The sequence below is a fragment of the Solea solea genome, chromosome 5 (genome assembly GCF_958295425.1).
Source record: "Solea solea chromosome 5, fSolSol10.1, whole genome shotgun sequence".
NCBI classification, from domain to species: domain Eukaryota; kingdom Metazoa; phylum Chordata; class Actinopteri; order Pleuronectiformes; family Soleidae; genus Solea; species Solea solea.
The window spans coordinates 17242250-17256268 of NC_081138.1; the positions used below are offsets into that span (position 1 = coordinate 17242250).

Consider the following 14019-nt stretch of genomic DNA (forward strand, 5'->3'; position numbering starts at 1 on the left):
AGATGCTCAGGGCCCCAGAGGTAGTTTAATAAACCATAATGGGAAAATGCTGCAGAGAGAGAATTTGTGTGATGAAAAATCTGTAGCTTGTAAAAAGATCCAGTCTTACCTCGGGATGCTTCAAATCAAACCACATGGTTTTTGGATTGCAGTGGCACCTGTGCAAGACAAAACTACTGACATCTTGTTTGAGCGCTGAACAATGATGACACAAACGCTGTATTTATACCTTAAAATATTATAAAAACTTAAAGCAAATGACTTAATTTTTTTTTTCTAACAGCTTTAACATTAAGACAGAAGACAATATTTCCTTCCTGCAATAGCCTCCGTTTTCAAAGCCCTTCAATTTTCAACCATGGACAAAAGGGAAAGAAGAGATAAACAGGATTTCTTTTTTCTTTTTTTACATTTCAGTCCAAATCACATCAAGAGGTATAAACAGTGAGCCCAGAGCACATTGCCTTTTCTTTTTCAAAGTAAGTTCTGCTGTTCCATTTCAAATACCTCGAGGTTATGGGTCATAATGCTGCTTCCCAGCTTCTGAACATGTTTATTCAGGCATCCGACTGTAAATAGGGGGGAGATTCGACATCAAATATCTCTATTCCCCATGCTGGCCCTATCGTCTGTTCTGAGTGGATGTCTGCTTTTGGCTAACAAAGTAATTGTTTCTTCTCTTCTCTCTCGGCAGACTCTGAATACAAAGTGGCAAAATAATTGAGGCGAGGCCTGAATATACAGTGGTCCTCTTAGGTGTCACCATTCATTTAGAATGTCCCTAACTAGGATTAGGCATGGAATCAATCAAGTCAGCAAAATAACTAAAACCTAAGAAAGATAACTTAAAGCCAATATATGTCCGGAAATTAAATTAGTGCTACCTCATGTTATGGCTCACAACTCTCTCGCCATTTAAGGGGTAATAAATGTGTTATAAAGCTCTTACAAGCCCCTACGGCTACCGAGGACTGAGCTGCGGAGCTGTTTACGAGATTGTTTATTACAGGCTGGGCTTATCATCATTTACCACGCAGAGGTGGCTAAAACGAACTCTATAAATAGCAGATTCTCTGGTACTAAGCCAAGTTAAACAAGGCTGCCATAACAGGGATGTATGAATTGTCAGAAAGGTATCCATTGGCAAGGTGAGGCATTGAGAAGAGCAATTGAGGAGAGGAGAAGAGAGGGCAGGTGGCTTCATATTGTCTCTATCCACTACATATGTCCCATGCACTGTCAAGCTGACAGGTAGGGACACAATGTGTTGACCCGAGGGCCTGTTAGAGACCTGCAAGTGGATAAATATAGAGCAGTGGGAGAGTATAGGTGTCTTAAATGACACATCTAATGATGCTCATCCTCTGCAGTCTATTCCCTCAGTCCAGGAGAGGCTTATGAGGGCACAACTGCTTGGTACTGGCCAAGCCACAGCTCTAACCGCTCCCTCTTTAAAGTAAACAGTGATAGCGGCGTCGCTGTGGATTCCATTGTATCTACCGTGTGACGCGACCGGCACACCACCATCCTCCTCGAGCAGTGGCATAAACAGTCCTACTGTGCCTCATTTGGATTTGCAGTGAATGGAAGAGATTCATATTAAGCCTTTGCAGCTGTATGCTTTTCATTTGCATATGAGAAAAAAAAAAAGTTTCAAAAGGTTTGTCTATAATGCATAAGAGCCTTTTAGGCTGTGTTTACTACAACACTCTATTCCTCCCACTGACAATCCATGCACGGGTTTGCATCATTTTGTGAGACATGCCAGTTTTGAATTATTTAGTCATTCATCTCTTCCACAGCACTGCATTTAACAAACACATATGCACATTCACGTATAAAAAAAGACAGTGTGGTCTACAAGGGTTCGACAACAGCACCTCAATCAGTCCCTTTTGGAGAGGTAGGAATCCTATTACCTAGCCGTCAGAACCTGTCAGAGGCCTTTCCCTATGCCGAGCCCCCTTTGTTAGAGGGGAATACGATGTTCACCACATGTCCATTTATAGCTGCTAGTTCCGTGTACTTTAATGGGCCGTGGGCCTTGAGCATCACGAGCAGAAGAAAACACAGTTCAATTCCCTTTCACAAGTGCATAAAACAAGCACCTCCACTGTACCAGCCGCATGCATAATTCACCGCTTTGATGTGTGTCTTAAACGCTGCTGAAATATACATGGCGGCATATGCAAATTTGGCAACGCTCTAACATGCTGTACTTGCTAAACAGACAACAAGAGAGAGAAGCATGCCATGCAGAGAGCCTTCTCCGGACAGAGATGCATGGGGCATGTAGCTGTATGTGCACATGCTCACGGGTCGTACAGCTGTACATGTCGTGTACATGTGCTGTCGTTCCTGAGTGTATAGAGGATACAATGCTTGCTGAACCCTTAACGAGGTAGAAAAGGCATCCATGAAACTGCCAATAGGTCGTTCGAGGTTTCTGGGGGCCAAAGAAGGCCCGAGGTTTATAAAACACCCCAAAATAGTCCACTTTTAATCCGGCTATAACATAATTTACCTCACGTCACAAAAGAGTCAGGTAAAATAAACAATAAAGATATTAAAAATTGTTTTTTTCCATGCCGACATTGAGCGGTCATTATGGGAACTACATCTTAAGACTCAGAACAGCAGTTTGGTTTTTCAATGTACCTCCACCAGCATGTGTGTGTGTGTCTGGGATCTTTGTGTAGAGATGCTGATGAGGGAGGAGGAGAGGGCAGGCTGGTGGTGTCAAATTTTATAAATGAGGCAGGAAATGTCTTTATCCCATGTTTGGACACCCCCACCTCTTTCCTTATCAAACCCACTCAATGTGTGTGTGTGTGTGTGTGTGTGTGTGTGTGTGTGTGTACTAGGTTTGGGCCAGGCACTGGCTCAGTCTGATTCCCAGTAGTGTATTTTCAACAGGGCCTTCCCGCCGGGCTGCCAGCCTGTTCCCCCCGACGGGACAAAAGCCCATCTGACACCCCAACAGTCCTGCCAACACCACCCAGGCCTCCAACCTACAATCTGCTCCCCTGATCCTGATGAAGGGCGGGTGGGATGTAATTACAAGAAAGAAAGAAAGAAAGAAAGAAAGAAAGAAAGAAAGAAAGTGGAGACCATGTGATACCCAGGTTCTAAATATTTCTTCATAGATTAAAGAAAATAAAGAAATAGAGAAATAAAGTGTCAAATCAGAGATAGAAAAAATGGAAATATGAGCTGTTACTTAATGTATTATGACATAGAAAATATATGACCAAACCATAAAACTCGTACATGAAATTCATTGAGGTTGTGATTTGCTGTAGATAATCTTTTGAATGGACATTTTTATTGATTGTGGCTTATGTTTTTTTTAGAAATATGTTTTGTCCCCATTTACTAACAAGCAAATTTAATAACTCAACACTTGAAACTATTTTATTTGTTTCCGTAATGGACACATTTTCACAATGACAACGAAAGTTAATTTATATTCACTGTAGAAATGTATTATGTGCGAATCATAAATCTAAGAATGCCACTGAAGCTCCATGCATGCTCAAAGTATAATACAAAGGTGCGGTGTATATCTTTTTTTTACTTGTGCCATCATGTACGTATAGGTAAACCTGGCCCTTGGTGAACACGTGCAGCTGCCAAAGCTGTGGTGTCACTGGTGTTCACTGGTGTTGAACAGTGTGTTAACAGGATGTGTAATGTGGTGTGTTGTTCGTGTGCTGCAGCCAGGGCTGGGTGGCAGCAGCACTGTAGGGTACAGTAGGCTGGTTATCATGAAGCAGTCATGTAGCTGCTCTGCTGGGCCAGTCTAATTACAGGAGAACAGCGTGCACCAGCCTGGGCCTCCAAATGGCACCATATGTTTTCCCAGACTAACCAGCTGAATAAATGCCATTTACCCATTCAGGATGCACTGTGCTCTATGTCTGGGAATCAGTCACTCACACGAAACCATTCACACCGCACAAGTGCCCCACCACCCACCTCCGCCATATAAAACTCGACTGTGATTTATCCTGCTCACCCCACCATGTATCCTCACACAGCTTCCTGTGCGGTTTAACCATTTACAAATCCTATTGTGGGTTCGTTTGGGCATCTCTAACACATTCACACTCACACAAGAGTGTTTTTCGTGGTGTGACCAGTTTAGTTAACTAATGGGGTTTGGTTAATCAGAAACAACTCTGTCAGCGTGTGGTCAGCTGGATTTGTCTTTTCTTTGGTGACATGTGATGTGACATGAAAAAGCTAAAATAATCTAGATTATTTAAATTATCTCAAACATGATATTTTTGAGAGGTTCATGGTTACAGGTTAAAACACTTGGGATGTGATATTAATGCGTTTGTCAGTGAAAATAAAAATGACACAATTTATTATAATTTATATTGTGGAGCTTTTACATGTTCTCCTCTATCGTACAAACCCTCTCACACCCCCCATCCCAATTCGGGAACCAGTCACTTCATGGGCTCATCATGGGGCAATAATACGATTTCATATGCTTCTGATACAAGCTACGGATGACGCACTTTTACATTTGGATTTGATGTGAACATGGAGTGTCTCCCCACGAACACTCACTGGCAAATTTGCAATCACATCATCACTGATAACAAGAACATAATTCTTTGTGGTTGCAAAAAGCTTGACAACATTTGTATCATGACCTCTTTTTTGGAAAAGCTCCCTGTATCATCACTTATTAGACCTATCACACATCATCAGTCTGTTAATGAGAACGGCTTAGGCAGAGGCACTCACAGATGCCTGTCGAGGGCAGACAACAAAAAGAGAATGGAAGTAAATATGGACTGTAATTAGGTTGAAAAAAAAAAGAAGATAACATAGCGCAGCAGCCCAAAGGCCTACTCTTTCACACATGCACACGCATATGCGCACTTACACGTGCACAGGACACACACAGGCACTTGATGGCACACTTAGACACACACACACACACACACACTGTTAGGAAATCAGATGTTTTAATCAGCTTGCTACAGCGCATAATGAGCATTCACTAAGCCCCAGCTATCAGCTGCCATCGGCCACTTACTTGTGCCTTCAAAGAGCAGATTTTTCACTTCTTCTACAACTGGCTTAATATAGTAGCTATCAAGAGTGAACACAGTCAGTGCATGGGCAATAAAACCTGAAAAGTGTTAAGTGATGTTTCGGCAAGTGATATATATGCAGTAAAGCAAGGGAGCAATTATGTGCAAGTGGACTAGACAGTGCTGTCTATGGGGGAAAATGTGTGGGAGCTGAATACACCCTATTTGTCACCACTGTGATTTACAGCGTGGAAATAGTAGAGAATTGTTGTCTAAGGTCTTGGTGAGAAATCACAAGAAAACATAGGATATGCAACACGGCGGACCGTAAATCTAACAGGACACGCAATGACCTTACATACCTTACGTGACCTGACTCACTCCTATTCCAACAGATACTGCGTCAGAGTTACCTCTCACCTTGTGACGCAGCGCCGTGTGCACCTGGCCCACGCAGCCACACCTGCTGCATAGCACAAGGCACATGAATCAGTCAAGTCGGTTACAGCCAAACACTTTTCACAGCACTGCAGGTATGTCAGAGCATTCAGGTATGCATGTGTGTGTGGGGGAGATGCACAGAATGTGTGCAGGTGGACCTCCTGGTGCGGTTTCTGGCCCCCTGGCATGGCTCTGACCTCTGTGAGGCGGACTCACAGCTCCAATCCTCCAGCTGGAGAAGCACTGACCTGAGAACTAAACGACTCCTCCTGCCCTTGGATTCTTCCTGCTTCCTTACTGCAGTGGGCCCTATTTGGGGGGACATGCATCTAATTACTTCTTTAAACTATTTTAGTCTTGATTTCTTACAGCTTGACACCTTTTAACACTATTTTTACGTACGTATCTATACCTAAAATACAGCTCATTATTATATTTTATTTATACTTATTTTTGCGTGTGTGTGCATCACAATTTCACAGACTGGAACAGCTGAGTGGATGGACGTGCACCCATACATATTCATCACCTTCAGTTCAATTTTGAATTTAAATTTAGCATAATGACAATTCAAAAAATAGAAGCCCATACATATCCTCCAGCAAAGCACCGTCCAACAGAGAGCGACTCAAAACAGAAAGGCTGTCCCATCTTTGACAGAGGTTGCCATACACGTCAAGCATAAAGAAAAGCTAACGCGAGCCTCTGTAGCAACATCCGGTGCAGCCTGCTGTAAAATAAATGACGTTGTTAGTTGCAGTCTCGCAGGTGAAATGTGCTGCTGCTACAATTATTCTAATGCCAGCATGCCAGAATGCCAGTGCTACCAAATGCTGCTGTCAACCCAGGGGTTTAATTAGTTTGGCACGTGTGCCACTTATAATCACCTGCCATTACCAGCTCTGGCTGCATCTGCTTACACGTCTGTCAGTGCTGGGCAGGCTGTGCATCTGTGTATAGGGTTGTTGTGGGTGTGTTGGATGGTAGAATGCGATGTGTATATTCTGGCAACAAAACACAATCTAGACACAAAGGGTTCGCTGGCACCACGTCTGTGTGATGTCTATACATTTATATATACACACTGATGTGGAGAGACATAAAGGGAATCAAACACACAAGTGTCCAGTGTACATTAAAACAGACTGCAACCAGGACAATTGTATTAGTGGTAAAGACTTGTCAGCGGTCCATCCGTACAGATGCATTGTGAAAACAGAGGGGAGCAGGGCTTCCTGGTGTCAGACTGCATTGTGAATAGAGCTACACCTCAGGCTGAATACATCACATTGTGATTTCATGAGAGTTGGAAGTGGTGAAAGGCGGATAAAAAAAAAGAAGAAAAAAAAAAAAAGATTCAGGGCGGCTGGTGACTCCCGACCCAAAACAGGAGAAATGGAAGTTTAAAGTGAATCGTTCACTCCCCCTGGCGTAGCATTGGCTACCTTTAGGGTTGAAGTGGAAGAGGAAGGGGAGGAAGAGGATGAGGAGGAGAAGAGCAACCCCTTGGCTCTTACAGTCACGTGACTACTGAGCTCAATATCTAAAGGATGGACCGCAGGCTGTGTATTTAGCTACTAGGCCACGGGCTTTAGTGTGTGAATGTGTGTTTGCGTGTACATGTGGCTCCACAAATTTGGTGAATTTATGAACACGGCACATTCTGCCATTCTCACAGGCCAATCTATGACTCTGTCCCTCAGATTTACCTATGTCTGACACAATACAATAGCTCTGACTATCCCTATTATTTTCAGAAAGTTCAATTCAGCACTAAACCAGGGCTCCAATATTGTGCCGTCTGAAAAACATCTGTTGGGACTTGTGTGGCTACACTAATTACAAATATCTGCAGTAATCCGGTGCCGATAAGAGAGTCATTACTCCACCAGACATTTATCACTATGGGATTGATGACCCATTTCAGAGGCAGTCTTTGTATGGGGAAGTGAAATCGCTGATATCCCTTTTATCCTACATCACTGCTGAAGCCATCCATTCGTCAGGAGGCAAGCTAGTTAGAATTGTAATTAACAGCTATGGACTTTGGCCCTGATGGCATTTTTGCAGGAGACTAAAGATTGACATATGAGGACGATTGGGTGTGTGTGTGTGGGGTGGGTGGGGGGGGGGGGTTTACTGAGTATTTCTTTTCTTACTAATTGCCACATGGAGTGGCTGTCTGTCGAGAAGAGCTGCTCTACGCTCTGTCAAGGAAGTGCCACAGCAGCACTCCAGTTCCTCTAAAAGCTGACTTTCTGTACATTTCTAAATATGTGAGAATCTCCATTTAAAGATGTGCGTGCACAGGCAGAGTGCAATAATCTGTCACAATCATAGGTCAAACGTAAAATATGCATTTTCCTACTCCGATGCATAAATTATGGGTCTCCTCAGACTTTTTTTTCATTCTCGAGCCAACTTGCACACCCACTTCCCTACACACACACACACACACACACACACACAGCAGAGTAGCAGATGAGCACAGTAGGTATGGACTAAAGGTCTGGCCACCTGCCGGCCATGTCCCGTCTCTGTAGCAGTAATGAACACAGACAGCTTGGGGACCGCCCTGCAAGCCTGTCCCCCCCGCCCAATCTCCCTGCTTTAGGGCAGAGCAGGGGGCCCCAGGGTGACAGGGACGCCAGAGATGTTCCGCACACTGACAGGCAGGTCTTACCTGGCCAACCTGCTGTACACACTAGTCCAGCAGCACACACACACACACACACACACACACACACACACAGAGAGAGTACACAAAGGGACAAGTGTGGAGGCACACAAAGATGTGCATGTGTGAGTGGCCTGTATACGCGCACACTGTCACTGTTCACATGTGTTTATATGCGTATGCATTTGCACCGAGGGATACACCCATGCACATACACACATAAACACACGCAAATGCTGACCCGGTGTAATTCCTCCAGTACACGGATGGTGACAGGAGCAGCTGCGGCCACTACGGTAGACAGATGAAATTTTCATAACTATCTCCTCCAACTTCCATCCTCACCTTCAGGATAATTTATGACCTGCCTGCCAGCCTTGAAAAGACAATATGCTAGCTATGAAATGAAGTGTTCCAGCAGTGTTGGTTATAATTAACCGAGGAGGGGAGAAAGATGTGTGTAGATGGAGTGGGAAGGGTGGAGGTGGAGGGGGCCACCCAGATGGGGTGGTTGTGGCAGATGAAGGGAAAGGGAAAGGTTGGAACATGTGGTGTGCATACATGTGTAATACACATACGTGTGTTTAGGCATCACATGCACTACATTGTTGTAGATAGTTCTGTGATAACAGCAACACTCACAAAGAAACACTCCCTGAGCTCAGCCAGCACAGAAATGTTTCACCTCCAAACAATTCTCTACAACAAATGTACACAAAACACAACGTGAGCCTCTGCGGGCGTCTGATATGAACTTTGTCTGCATGTTTACTGAAGTTTTACCTCCCCTTTCACTCTATGTGATGATTGCATTTGTGCTCATTAGCTCACTAGCCATACACAAACACATGCACTGTTAAATTAGGGCAGTTAAAATGGTGGCTTAGTGGTTAGCACTGTTGCCTCACAGCAAGTAGGTGGTGGATGGTTCCCACCATCAAAACACGGATGAATGTCAGACACATTCAATAAATGACAATAAAGATCCTTGTTTTACTTTTTTTGTCCCGGAACAAACAGCGAGAGCACAGCATTATGGGGGTGACGGAGGGTTGGGATCACTCAAGCTGTGCTCTCGCTGTTTGTTTCACACGTCTGCCACACATCCTCACCCAATCATGCTCTATCAGCTCTCTTGGATGTCGAGTTTGACCAGAAAAAATGTGCTGGTTTTCCTGACTACCAGTAAAACAGGCCCAAACCCATTCCCTCCCGCCTCCCCTGACCACATTGTCTTTTCCAAACACAAATCTTGTTTCCATATTAAAATAAAGAAAAAAAGGCAGCATTTAACGGGCAACCGTCTCTGCAACAAGTGTGTTTAAATGGGCTGTGGGACTTTAACTGACATTTCTAACTCTCTCTTTCTCCCTCTCTGTGCCACACCTCATTGCCAAACTCTTACTGCGAAATGCATAATTATGGAGTGAATGTTTCCATTCAAAGCTGACAGCAATTTATTGCTGTTGTGACTAAGTCAAGGAAAAGTAAATAAATTTAACAATGAGTGTGATACTGATCCCTGCCAGTTGAGCGCCTTCCATTCCCATAAATACACAATGAGAGAGAGAATGACTGTCACTGGATAATTACCAACTTGTTTGAGAGCCAAACAAGGTATAATTACATATTGACACGGTTAGGAATTATTTGTAAAGTAAAGGTAAAAGAAGTAGCATCATTGGTCATTTCGTTTCGTATCACACCCCTTAAAAATACAACGCTTAAAATAAGATAAACTCGGACGTTCTCTCCAGCATGGGAACTAACTAGTCGAGCCCGATGACTACGGCAACAGCAGCTGTGAGGTTCTGCTGAGGTCAGGACATGTCGTGCATAACTGAGCGATTGCTAAACAGGGGTGGGTGCATGAGAGAAGAATTCATAATTTACAATCGAGCACACTCAAAGCATACACCTCACAAACACTCAGGCCATAGGCGATCTCTTCTACACGCATGCATCCAGTCTCGGGGACCACACAGACATGTTTTAGATAAAGACAGACAAATTAGATGACAGCGTCTCGGGCTAACCACTGCGCTTGCGCTAATTACAGGCGAGCCGTGGATGAAAGAGACAGATGACATGCCCTTATTTGTTTTCTCCTCCCGTGCCCTGAACCAAGTAAACACAGCAATGTTGATGACGCCAAAGGCAGTTGGTACAAGGAAAAAAGACACGCAGGGAGAACACGGTTGTGGTATGAGGGTTGGATATATTTCACAAGGTTACATTTGACTGTTACACACTCTGTAACAATGTTAAGAAAAGTGATATGTACATATAAGTTTATTATTATTATTATTATTAGTACTCGTAGTATTTTTATTTTACCCACCACACACACACAGGTGTTTGCTCACCGTCATGGCAAACAAAACCCCTGAGGTAAACAGAAACAAGGGCACAGCCAGCAAAACTTTTGGCTGGCAACAGATGCCAAGCAAAACAGACCGCGCTAGTCCTGTCTGTTGTGCTTGCAAAACAAAGCTGCTGTTGTGGCGTGATGTAAAGACAAATGTGGGACTGCCGTCTGGTAGGTCTGATTAATCTGTCACCTCCAGTTGCAAGTTACATCACACAAGCCCCGGTTGACAACATGCCCCGGACCGACCTGCCACCAACCAGAACACGTTGGTTTTATGATGCCAGCTCACCCTTACTAATTAAACCTACTTATTTACAACTTCATGCCACCTTCTCCAAACTGTAATCCACAAACCAGTCCACATGTTGGGCACATGGAATGACACACTGTCTACATTTAAGAATAACATTTCAGAAACCACTAACCATTCCTTTGAGCAAATACAGCTGAACTGCTGACAGCTTTGATGGGAAATGTGCTCAGGTCATGTGTTTGTATTCCTTTTGTTTTCTCATTTCAAACTATGTCCTTTTTTTCCCTGCACCACTAATTACATGTCCCCACCCTTACTGTTTGCACCTGTGTCTAATTTTGCACTCTCCTATTAAGTATATATTCTCACCTCGTCTAGTTTGTCGATGACGGAGCGGTTTTTCCTGGTGTATGTCCTGTTTGGTCTGTTCCCTGACTCTTCCTTTGCCAGCTGATTATACACTGTAGCCTTTGGACCAATTTTTCATGTACCGACCTTTTGCATTTGTTAAACCCCAATCATCAGTCTACTCTTGGGGTTATTAAAACCTCTGAGTTTGTTACACTGACAGTATAAAGACGTGCAGTGGCGACATTAGACAAAGCTGTGCCATTGTTAATTGTGGACGCCACACTGACAATCTTTACATCTCTCATCTGGGAACGGACACTTCCATTGTCTCTTCCCTCCCTGCCCCACCCCACTGCGGGACTTGGGACGGTTCTGTCGGAGACAACACAAAGGAAATGTCACCACTCCTGATATGAAGTGCCAGCAAACGAAGGTCTCTCTCCTCCTTTTTATGTGACACTATGCGTCCCCACAGGGGTGCAACTGGTAGCCGACAACACTGTGGGGTCATCCCAGTTGGGCACAGCATCAACCCAAGTTCCATGGCCCCCGCTGGCCCCTGGTGACCCTCGGTTTTGATGACAGACTGGGCCTTTTGTGTAGTAGCCCTCTGTCCAGGTGAGGACAAGAGAGGATGACAATAGCAGGAAACATAAAGCTGATGGAGGCTGGGAGACAGCCCAACAGGGTCATGGGTCAAGCTGGACAGCTGAGTGATGACTGCAGCTGTGGACACGTGGACCTCCCTCTCTGTCCTTTAGCTATGCTTTCCATGTCAGCTGATGTCTCCTTTGTCTTGGGATAAAGACCTCACTCACTCTCAACAAGTTGAAGAAAAGTAATAAACACAGGCAACAGATGTACTACACCACAGATTCTGGGTGTACAGCTATTATGGTGACACCATCACTTCGTCAGGATGGGTCACATATGTTCAGGGGGGAATACGTTTAGTTTTTTTGTTTTTTTTTAAAAAAAAAGGACAGTTGTGAATAATTGTTATTTTAAATACACTAAAAAATGAAATAAAAAGAATGGTCGCCTTGTAATAAACAATGGCTATTACATATCTTTATTACTGTATTACTGACCAATCATTTGCCACTGGCACACTTTTTTGGCCCTCCCCACTTCAACTATTTTGTCATTATTACTATTAGTATTATTTTTAAGCAAAAAATAAAAATAAATGAACACCTCAGTGACTGCACACTAGAGCTATCAACACATCCTGAGGTGTCCAACTGTTTCTGATGCCAGAGGTCAATGGCTGTCTTCTTTTCTACCGGCCCACACAGAGAAATGCGAGGAAAAAGCTTTGCCAAGTGAGGCACAAACCCTGCTTTGGGTCATAAACACCTCTGCCTGTCTCTCCTCCTTTTCTTCTCCACAGAGGTGAGTTAGGTTTGCACTCTGTTAATCTTTCACTACGGGGCCTGCTTGCTTTTACACTGGCCTACTAGAGAACTGAGGAGGGGTATGAAAGAAGGGTAGTAAAGGACAAGAGTGGATAAAAGAGCAGGAAGAAAAGCCATAGAGGGCCAGATGGGCACCTTCACAGTCCATTTATCAAACGCAATGTGGCCCTCCCTTCCCCTCCCCGCTGCTCTCATGTCCTAAACCCCCATGTAATTCTGTAATGATTTTCATTATCATATAATGACCTTACAAAGCCTACAGCAGTTTGCATGGTCAGAACAAAACTCACAGCTGTTCCCTTCAGAGTTTGCTCACTGGCTGTGACAAAGCTTATTTTGTTGTTGAGTTTTTGATTTCCTTTGGTCGCGAGGAGTGACCTCTAGGCTCCACACGGTCAGCATGAGGTCACCTCATTCAGGACGTTCCGCCGTACTGTACAAATTCAAGACAGTGTCGCTCCAGGTCTTTTTAAAAGCAAAAATGCGCATATGTGCACAGGTGGTACTTCTGGTGGTTGAAGAAAATATAATTTCCCTCTACACGTAACTCTGCAGATATGATGTATTTTCAAAACGAAACAATTTGAGTGCCACATATTTTGAATCTCCAGAATCACGGAGCCATTGTCCTTTCCTTCATCTGAGAGCTCCGTTTCCTTAGTTGTTGCTCTTATTTCTGCACTTCCTGTGTTGCATACTCAACCTCTGTACTGCGGAATAGTCACACACACACACACACACACACACACACATAATAATCCATCTATTTCCAGCATACTCACGGGGCATTTACCAAAGGGACACGGAAGGGCAGCATCTATCAAAGAATTCACCATGTGCATCAGGAAAACCCAGTTACCAGAAAAGCTCATAAGAATAAAAAAGCCCTCATAACGTTGTTGGCTCTGAGTGAATGAATGGACTGCATCTGCTCGTGGGGCGAGCTGCAGCATCACTCACTCTGAGTGCCTATAAGTCACTTGTGAAGAACCACTGGCCACCAGGTCCAATTCCTCTTTCCTTCTTGCTCGATGGTGCTGAAAATGCCCTGGAGGCAGTAAAAGGCAGCGAGCAGGCCCATGTTTCAACGCAAAGAATGCTGCTTTAACTGGTGTTTAAGAAACAAAAGTCAGCAAGAAACTTAATCAATCAATGCTGGTTGTTTATGTTTATATGCCTCTTGCAAGAGTCATCAATCACGCCTTTTCTGCTTCTTTTCCATCCTTTTTTCGAGCATTATGTGCTGAATTGAAACCTTGGAAACAAAAGGCAGCATTATGATAAAAGCTCGCCTGTTGCATATTGTGTGGAAACCTAATTAGGAAGCCCGATGGAGAAAAAAATCAGCAAAATAAATCAGCAAATTAATTTCAAAAGTCCTATTTTGGTATGTGGCTTATTGAAAATAAACAAAGGTCTGAATACATCTGACAACAGTGAAATGAATTTCCTCA

General features: G+C 43.8%; 1 protein-coding gene across 3 annotated transcripts in view; it reads right to left on the reverse strand.

Moving 5' to 3' along the window:
• Positions 1 to 14019, reverse strand: part of fto (FTO alpha-ketoglutarate dependent dioxygenase) — a 111840-nt gene that overhangs the window by 43311 nt on the left and 54510 nt on the right. The window contains exons 9-10 of one of the 3 annotated variants that reach the window (XM_058630081.1): positions 5744 to 5804; positions 5475 to 5520 (exon numbers count right to left, since the gene is read on the reverse strand). In XM_058630081.1, coding sequence (XP_058486064.1) covers positions 5475 to 5520; positions 5744 to 5804 — 107 coding nt within the window. The remainder of the gene's footprint in view (positions 1 to 5474; positions 5521 to 5743; positions 5805 to 14019) is intronic. The other 2 variants (XM_058630079.1, XR_009240303.1) reach the window with 2 other exon arrangements.